The sequence below is a fragment of the Oryza sativa genome, chromosome 2, assembly GCF_034140825.1.
Source record: "Oryza sativa Japonica Group chromosome 2, ASM3414082v1".
NCBI classification, from domain to species: Eukaryota; Viridiplantae; Streptophyta; class Magnoliopsida; order Poales; family Poaceae; genus Oryza; species Oryza sativa.
The window spans coordinates 32,212,740-32,222,265 of record NC_089036.1 but is presented as its reverse complement, the minus strand read 5'-3'; the positions used below and the strand labels follow the sequence as shown (position 1 = coordinate 32,222,265).

The window sequence follows — 9,526 nt, the reverse complement described above, 5'->3', positions numbered from 1 at the left end:
TGTAGATACTCAAGGCCTCTTTAGATTTTAACCAAAATAAACCTTACCAAGTTTTGGTAATGCCAAAGTTTTGGTAAGATGGTAATATTGCCAAATTTTTAGCATGATTTCTTATATATTGACCAAATTTAGCAACAAACTAAACGTAGATATTTTTTTAATAATTTTGCTAAAAAAAATGGTATGGTTAAAAATAGAATCAAAGTGAACATGCCATCATATATGTTGCAATAAATGAACACCACCCCTCTTGCTCATTCACAACCAAGGTCATATATATGAGTCTTCACAATCCCATGTCACATGATCATGTGATCTTATGTTCGCAGCCAAGGCCATATTAGTCTTTCTCCCCCCAAAATATTTTTAAAATTAAGAAACACATATCGATCTCCTTTATATAGAGACCAATCCAGAGTGTTCTGGTGGCAAGCATCATTCTAAGAAACAGGAAGCCCCCAGGGTAAAGGGAGGCGGCCGGCAAGCTTGTGCTCCTTCCCACCTGCATCTCCTACTACTCCTCTTCAAGGGAGGCGGCTAGTTTGTGCTCCTTCCCACCTGCCACCTTCTTCATCTCCTACCTCGTCCTACTCCTATCACATCATACCACACAGCAATGGGGAGGTCTCCTTGCTGCGACGAGAACGGCCTCAAGAAGGGCCCCTGGACCACGGAGGAAGATGAGAAGCTCATGGAGTACATCCAGAAGAACGGCCATGGCAGCTGGAGAGCGCTGCCTAAGCTTGCAGGTATGTGTACATGCACAACGGATGGCGTACGTAGCTTTGATCTTGTAGCTAGCATCGATCCAAATGCAGCTATAGCTCGATGGCCATGGCGTTGAGTTTTCCTTTTTTTTACATGTTGCAGGGCTGAACAGGTGTGGCAAGAGCTGCAGGCTAAGATGGACGAACTACCTGAGGCCAGACATCAAGAGAGGAAAGTTCACCTCTGCCGAGAAGGATACCATCCTCCAGCTTCACGCCGTTCTTGGCAACAAGTACGTACTGCAGTGCACTGCACCTCCTCATCAAATCCATAGCATAAATATGCTTTTCTTGCATCCATCAACTGGTTCATATTTGCATCTAATCCTCAGGAATCGACCATGCTTGGCAATTGGCATGCAGTTCAGTGATACGCTAGCTGATACTGACTGCTGCTAGCTAGATAGCTAGCTCAATCCTGCTAGCTGTTTGATATTCTAATTTCTAAGTAAGCTGTTGCTGTCATGATCAAACCTGCAGGTGGTCAGCCATTGCCAAGCACCTCCCAGGTAGGACTGACAACGAGATCAAGAACTACTGGAACACACACCTGAAGAAGGATCTGATCCAGAAGGGCATCGACCCGACGACGCACCGGCCGAGGACCGACTTCTTCGCCGCGCTGCCGCAGCTGATCGCGCTCGCCAACCTCCGCCAGCTCGTGGGCCAGCTGCCGTGGGACGACCCCGCCGCCGCGGCCGCCGGGCTGCAGCAAGCCGAGGCGGCCCAGGCAGCGAAGTTCGGACAGTACCTGCACCTGCAGGCGCTGCTCCAGCCTCCGCCGCCGTCCGCCGCGACTAGCCCCAGATCAGGCTGCATCGGCGGCGCCGCCGCCGCCATGCCGGGCGGCGACATGGAGCAGATGGGCGCGGGACTGCTTAGCCCGCCGGCGATGTCGTCCGCGGCCTTGTCGCCGATGTCGACGTCGTCCTTGTCGCCGCTGCCTTCGCCGATGTCGTCCACGGCCTTGTCCCCGTTGCCTCCTTCGAGCTTCTTTGGCAATGGTGGCCAAGGCTCATTCCTCGCTGGACAATTGCCTAACATCCAAATGCATGGCAGCTCGTTGTTCGACCAGTCGGCCGCCATCATCAACGACGCCAACCACAACCAAGATTACGCTGCAAGCACTGGCGAGAGGGAGATCATCAATGGCGCCACGAAGACGACGACGACGACGCTGCTGCCGGAAGGCTCTCTTCCGCCGCTCGCCGACTACCCCACCATCTCCAACCTCGGTGATGTCTACAGCACCCCAAGCTGCGATGGCAACATCACTGAATTCCCTCTCTTGCCTGACGCCTTATTCGACGAGTTGATGAGAGACTATGTATCTCCTTCTTCCTCTTTTTAGCTGGCCTTTGCATGAGCTTAGCTCTGGTTTGAACTGTTTGTGTTAATCTTCAGTTTGATTTTTCTAGTTAAGAGTTTTTCTTCTTCTTTTTTTGCAACATACTTTATAGTGTGATTTTCACTTTAGTGCATGGTTCCAGTTGGAATTTTTTTAGTGCTATATAGTTTTTGGCATATGCATTGGTTATTCATAGACATCAATGTAATGCAGGGTCCTAAGCATATACGGCATATGCTGAACTTGTACAGATTTTCCAAGCTTGAATTATTCCTGTTTTCTTGTTTTTGCAGATTTCCAATTGCTTTCTGGAAGATTGGAAAGTAACCCTGCTCACTAACATGTAAATATTAATGACATGGTATCGATATAATGCCATAAGAATGGTCGGCATGCCTGCAGTATGCAAGTATATAAAACGGATGTTTGCATGGACGCTAATAATCATTTATAAATCATCTAGAAAAACTATTTCTAGATTCTCAACTGCGCCCATAGAGTTCATTTCTTTTTCAAAAGAGGGCCAGAACAGTGGAACTTAAAAAATTTTCACTGAACTATCATGTTCCAGAATACAGACTCTAAGAATTTAGATGTATCTGATATATTACAGGTAAGCAGGAATAGATAAGCTTTGTGATATTTTTCAAAACAAAAGCGTGTGCGCTCTATGCAACTTGCAAATGATTTCTTGAGGAAATGCAATGGGTATGAGGTGATCCACAATAAAAGAAACCTTCTTCACGCTACTATTGGCAGTCCCAGATATGGAGAAGAAACTTGTCTTCTCAGGCAGTTATAGGAAGTTGACTAAAATTTGTTGAGCCAAAAGAGCGACAGAAGGCGAGAGTAGCAATGATAGGAAGGATCCAAACACCTCAAAACATGTGGTGCTGTCACTGTCAATATTTAACAATACTAATCATGCATATGAACCATCATCTCTGTGGACACACTGCTAGTGTTTTTCCTTAATCAGTTGTCACCATGTCCTTGTCGTAGATCAAGCATTTAAACTGTTCATAGATTAGTTCTCTTTTAAAATGCCGTGCTTTCTTGTGAGCAGGTAAGGGTTGATGCCTTTTCCTCCAAGATATTGACGGCTAACATTAATCAACTCAATTTTGAGTCCAACAATAACAGCACAGCTTTATATGACACTGACAAGTGTCCACTTTCAGATTTGTTTATGTAAGATCACTGCTTGAGCGTCCTATACATAAAAGGTGTGAATAGAGTGTGCAGCCAAGAATATTTGGAACTAGGATGCAAGGTAGTACCACCTAATTTACGATCATATATAGGTTGGATATTGCAGTAAACTTATTTATGCTATTGCAATAATAAATAATAATGAACAGCGATAGATATTTGAAATTCATGTTCAAATAAAAAGAACATTTTGAAAGGTCTAGCTAAATAATTGATCAATCCGGCCTACAGTCTCGATGCCTGATGAAATATCACTTCTCTTGTGAGTTCAATCAAAAGATCATGTTTTAAATGCAAGTGGTTTTGTTAATAGTAACCTTTACTGATGTTATCATAAGGTCTTCTTTTTTAATGGAGTTATCACAAGGTCTTACCAAATTAAATAAAATAATTGCTAAATGTAACAGTAGTCTTGCAACAGTGTCTCATTTTAATCCTGTGTGATACAAGCAATTCTGGAAAAAAGAAGTTGAATAGAAGACAAGTAGTCTATCCATCCTAGTCAGGGCGCACAATGCTTCAATATATATTTGAAGCAGTCCAGCTGAGTAAGTCTTCATACAACCTTCATGCTTGATAAAATATCACCTCTCTTGTGAATTTAATCACAAGATATATCTTTACATGCAAATGGTTTTGTTCATAGTAATCTTTGCTGATTACCATCAAGTATTACTGTTTTAAACTGTAATGTCATTTGAATGTATTGTGATAGAAGCAATTTCTTAGTTTACCTGCATTTTGTTGGTTGGGAATCTGGGGGCACGCTATCAAATATATAACAGGAAAATGACTAAAAACTAATGCTAACCAGTAGAGTTTTGCATGGCTTTAGCAACTTTCAACAGCATTGGGCATTTCTGTTACTAGGATCCAGAGTCCCAGAGTGCTCTCTAGGAAGTAAGCACCAACAAAATTTTGCTTCTTTGTGTTACACTTGACGAAAAAAGATAGCATTTCATTTGTACCAGCCAGCAGGTAATGGAGCTTTCTAGTATGTTATTCATTTAAAAATCGACCAGCTCTTAACGTGCCCTACTTTGACCATGCAGTATCACTAAAACTAAATGAATTATATGCGATACGATGGACAGTGTGTAGATCATAGAATACAAAATGAAATTCATCCTGAAGATTTTAAACCACAACTAGTCCGTGCGAAACAAATCTAATTTGGGTAATTGAATGCACCACCCTATTCAAGGCATGAAAAACACTGGACAAACTGAACTAGTGGAAATCTTGTTCTTGCTATAGATTCAAGTTGCAGTTAAGATTTTGCCATTAGCTTCTCTCAGTGGCATTGGGCCTGAACCACACCTGTCAGTGAGAGAGTCAGCGGCTCAGTGCCAAAAGGCATAACAAAGACAAGGCATGGCGTTTGAAATAAAATTGCTGCAATTAACTGGGGCTGATATCCTCTTCATTTCATTTCTTATCTACCCAACCAAATTATCAGCAACATCACTTCGACCTTGATGACTTGAGACTTTCAACAAAAGAATTGCATGGATGCTATTTCCACTTGTTGGCATTTATCTTCAAACAATCACCAACTCAGTACTCTGCTCACTAAACAATTAGCTAAAAAAAGAGGAAGACAATAGTTGACTAAAAGATTACCTTGTGAGTGAAGCCTCTCTACATCTCAAGTTAAGATCTGTTGAAGAGATCAGAATAACAAGTTTTGGCTGAAGGGCCAAGCCACCTGGGCTTGCTTATGAAACTGATGATGGATCTAGGATGGCTCCCTAGCTCTGTGCAGAGATACCTGCAGCATACTCTAAAGCTAGAGTAGAAGGGGAAAGCCCAACATGCTTTAGGACAGTCTAACAGAGCTAGTTTAAGCATAAATCAGTGTTGAACAATAACATAAATCTAGGTGACCGACACAACAAGCCACAAGAACGTGGGCTTGGAGACAGTTGTACAGTTTTGAAACGTTTGATAAAACAGTGAACTTGAGTTTGGAGCAAAGCAGGGCACCAAAATTCCAAGCGAACTATTATAGACATGGCCTAATTCTCTTGTTTTTGTTACTCCGTATTCCAGAGACACTTCTTTAGAACTCTGCATATCTGCCTCTTATAGTATGTACGTACCCACAACTTTGTGACAGGTGAATTTGAATAGGCAGTTTGAGTTTCAACAAGTGTATAGCATACACTCGTTAAGCACAGTTTCATATATCAGTAATATAAGTGCATATATGGACAACACATTTTGAATAAACTGAAATTTACACAAATGGAATTGGTAATAGAACTTTTGGTTTTGACAGCAAGGACTTGGAAATCAGTTAATGTGAATTACATATCAATCCATTATAAGGAATGAAACCACAGGGAGAAAGAAACCTTCCTTCAAGACATGCATGAAATGACTTCTACAGACTGTCTGCTTTTGTGGCTCTCTATTCCTCCTTGTTCTCCCTTAGAGATGGTGGTGGTCTAACCACGATGCTTTGCTTCCATTTCCTGTCAAGCTTCCTAGACAATCTCTTGTTGATTCCTTGTTCAATTTCCCGTTCTCTTTTGACAGTCAGCATACGAGCAATCTGATGCGAAGATGACAACCCAAGTCAATGCTAAATTTAGATAGTAGAAAGCTGCTATTGAAGCAAGATGAGCAGGGTGAGAAAAACAACAGGAAAAAAAAATCTGATATCCTCCTCCTAAAAGGCAAGAAGCATTGATCGAGGCAGATATAAGTATGCATTACTCTGCTGCTAACTATTTGTCCTGTGCTGTCCCTGAGCAGAGGTGGAGACCTGAACTCCAAAGCAAGTGATAATTCATAACAATTGACTTATCAGAAGCCCTCAAGAAGAACAAGGTATCACATAACTGACCGTAGAATTAGTTCTTGTGTACTATCTGCATTTTGACGTCCTCAGAACAAAGTTTTGTTCCATTTTAAATTTTGGTCCACTGAAGGTTAATTTAACACTACTTTCCCAAGAACAGTATAAAAGCTCTTCAGATACACATTGCATTGCAATATCATTCTTCATGTAGTACTCTATGCACTAAAATCCAATAAACAATACTACAAACCCAAAGTAGATACTATGTAAGAATACGTAAATGGATGTCAGCATGACTTTCTAATCAAATTAAGTAAAAAAAAATTGCTTCTGAGACTGAAATTGTCCAAGCATTAACCCAAATCATCTGTAAATTCAGTATGGGCCAATATGCAACTGATAAAAATCAGGCAAAATTCCACCAACAAATTGGTAAGTTATTCCACTATTCTGAACCTGAAATCAACTCAATATATCTGAACATAATCAACTCAGTACTAGAGGTTGAACAAAAGGGCCTTGTAAACAGAACACACTGAGCAGAACATGCGACCACTCCACACCCATTTGGAAGTAGAAGGTGGAATTTCCACTCGTAGGTTGAACGCATTTTGGCCAGGAGTAAATGCTAAACTTTCGCAATGGAATTAGCAGTTGTGGTATATCTGTACCCCATGGAGTAAGAGACATACCCTCTTGCGCATGCGGCCGAACTCGCTGGATTTGAACTCCTGGCGCGCGGAGCGCTTGAGGCGGAGCATGAAGAGCTCCCCCTTCAGGTCCACCACTTCCTCCTCGATCTTCTCCGTCGGCATGGCCCGAATCTCCTCCAGCTCCTGCTCCCTCTTCGCCATCCTGGCCACGGCCGCGTCGCCCCTCCCCGCTGGCAGCCGCGGCGGCGCCGCCGCCGCCGCCAGTCCCGGGAACGGCGCCAGCGACGCCCCTCCGGTCAGGAGGCCGAGGAAGGCCGTGCGGGGAGTGGAGACGGCGAGCCCACGGGGAGTCGAGGCGAGGGGGGACGCCGCGGCGAGGGACATCGTCGCCATCTTTTGCGCTGCGCTCGCGTCTGCGCTCTCTGCCGGTCGGGGTTCGTGGATAAGGGGGTTTATCTGGTCATGTTGATTAGCCACTCGGGGCACGAATCTTCAAGCATTATCGGACGGCTTTCACTTGCTTAATATGCATGTCACATCTCTAAATATCGAAATCTACGCGGATTCGCGTGCAAATAACCCCTCCACGTGGCGCTGCACGATTCCAGCTTTCGTCTCCCTCTCGCAGCCGTCAGATCACAGATCAACGGTGTGGAATAGCTGCGGTGGACCTCGTTGTAATATGTGAGGTTTTAGGGGTCTTTTTGAAAAAGTTATACCAAACCTGCAATGCCCTTCTCTCCGCCGGCGCCCCCGCCCCCGCTTCCTCCGCCTCATTCGTCGGAGGTCGACTTGTCCTCCTACGCCGATGTCGCCGCCTCTTCCTCCTCCCCGCGCTCCAGCTCCACCTCCGCCCCTCCGACGCCCTAGGCTGACCCTCCCACGCGCCAGCGCGCCGTTCTGTGCCGTCTTTCCCCTCAAGTTCGGCGGCGGTGGCATAGATCCACCTCGTCGCTGGATGGGGCGATGAGTTCGGTTGCCGTGCTTGGGGATGGGGAGGAGGAAATCACATGCATCGCTACGTCCGTCTTCGCTTCTGCCTTTTGATTCGCCGACCGCCTCTCTCCCCAAGTCGCGGCACCAAGGGGATCTCGGACGGAGGCCACTGGCCGTGCAACAAAGGGCGTGGCTGAGGACCGTGCTACCGCCGCCGGATGCCGTCATGCAGGAGCGGGAGCTCCCTCCCCTGCTTCCCTACGGGTTCACAGTTTCACACCACAGCTGATTAATTCCACCTGTAATTAAGAAAAAAGAAGGAATTTCTTTTGTTGTTTTCGTTGATTTTTGCGTGTTACACGATGCTACTGAATAATGCTCAGATTGGCACCAAGGAATGAATGAGTTGCCAAAAATTAACTGTCACATTGTAACATGTTTTGTCTTTGTCTGAAATCTGAAGAGTTGGCCTTTCTTGACTTACAGTACGAGGGTGGTGCAGCTGAGGGTAGCAGAAGACCAAGCATCTGGAACACCTTCACACATCAGCACCAAGGCATGTTAACTACATCTCTGTTCACCTTTGCCTGCTTAAGCTGTGCTCTGTACAGAATTATGTTAATCAAGTTCAATTAAGTGTATTTGTATATCTACAAGTATAAAATTTGTCCTATTTAGCAACCAGAAACACTTCAACGATGTAAAGCAGAAATTAACAAGCTGAATACACAATGACAGAAAGGTATGCAGAATCAAGAAGCATATGGATTGTGCATCAAGTCTGACTGTTGCACTCCTTTTTTGAGAGAGAGAGATTTGATCTTTCACTGTGAGCGTAAATGCGTAATGGTATATTAAGTCCTACTACCATTTTACTCTCTTTTTTTTTCATGTTGCTTTCTCTGTGAACACAGCAATATATCAAGTTATAACTGCTTTACTCAATTTGTTTTCTACGAGAAGTTCGTTCATTCACTGTGAGCATTAAGGCGTAAAAGATTGTGCATCTACATGATGAGCCGTATCAGGGGTGCATACAAATACAACGGCTATGTCGATATGACGTGCACTCTGTACCAGGACCGGATTTATTTTTTTCCCAAAATGGACGCAGGATTGCTCAGATGAATACGATGGATGAGGATGAGAATGATTGGGCTGTGGTTTTATCGAGTTGGTATGGCGGTATATGCTGACAGATAATTTCTATGAAATGATATGCAATTCATATGAAATTATTTTTTGTGCCTCAATATTGGCTTATATGGTTATATTTGTTGTAATCATATTGGCAGTCTACTTAACATTTTAGAGCATTTTAATGAACACAAGATATTAGAGTATTTTTAAAACGAAATTCCTGAGTTTAGGCCACTCTACTAAGAACACTAGACCAATCACTGTAACGGCGTGGCAAAGCCACGCAAAGTTTTCTAGTTTTTTCTTTTTTTTCCATTTTTATTATTACATGGTATAACAAATTTATACATTGTTATTTGCAAACGAAAAATAATTTATAAATAAAACTTTCTATATATGTGTTCTTAACAATCTAAAAAACAAGGCTGAAAAATAAACTTCAATAATTTTTTTTTCCCAGAATCAACTCCAAATTTAGTGTTGAAGATTTAAATTTTGGCTCATAAAGTATAAACAAAAAGATGATACCCAAGTAGACCATTTCATTTCTAGGCTTGGTTGGATGGAAGCCAATTTGTACTCTACTAAAACTTTGGCAACTTTTACTAGTATCTAATGAATGTTGGATTTGTTATTGATTTTTATCCATACTAGTTTTAATTAT

The 9,526-nt window shown here is 43.2% G+C and overlaps 2 protein-coding genes across 2 annotated transcripts; one reads left to right on the top strand and one right to left on the bottom strand.

Annotated features, from left to right (window-relative positions):
* The first annotated feature begins 430 nt into the window (after window positions 1-430).
* On the top strand, window positions 431-2,405 carry LOC4330764 (transcription factor MYB41). The gene is made up of 3 exons (XM_015767734.3): window positions 431-749; window positions 871-1,000; window positions 1,248-2,405. Exons 1-3 carry the CDS (start codon window positions 617-619, stop codon window positions 2,116-2,118), a joined length of 1,134 nt encoding a protein of 377 aa, XP_015623220.1. The 5' UTR covers window positions 431-616; the 3' UTR covers window positions 2,119-2,405.
* Window positions 2,406-5,464: 3,059 nt separating this feature from the next.
* LOC4330763 (large ribosomal subunit protein uL29c) lies at window positions 5,465-7,210 on the bottom strand. The gene is made up of 2 exons (XM_015767735.2): window positions 6,826-7,210; window positions 5,465-5,884 (listed from the first exon to the last, which is right to left on the bottom strand). The coding sequence occupies exons 1-2, from the start codon at window positions 7,177-7,179 to the stop codon at window positions 5,741-5,743; spliced, it is 498 nt and encodes a 165-aa protein (XP_015623221.1). The 5' UTR covers window positions 7,180-7,210; the 3' UTR covers window positions 5,465-5,740.
* Window positions 7,211-9,526: the final 2,316 nt, after the last annotated feature.

Coding starts and splice junctions, on each gene's coding strand:
- LOC4330764 (XM_015767734.3), top strand. CDS start 617: ATGGGGAGGTCTCCTTGCTGCGACGAGAACGGCCTCAAGAAGGGCCCC. Junction 750..870: donor AGCGCTGCCTAAGCTTGCAG/GTATGTGTACAT, acceptor TACATGTTGCAG/GGCTGAACAGGTGTGGCAAG. Junction 1,001..1,247: donor CACGCCGTTCTTGGCAACAA/GTACGTACTGCA, acceptor TCAAACCTGCAG/GTGGTCAGCCATTGCCAAGC.
- LOC4330763 (XM_015767735.2), bottom strand. CDS start 7,179: ATGGCGACGATGTCCCTCGCCGCGGCGTCCCCCCTCGCCTCGACTCCC. Junction 5,885..6,825: donor TCGGCCGCATGCGCAAGAGG/GTATGTCTCTTA, acceptor TCTTCGCATCAG/ATTGCTCGTATGCTGACTGT.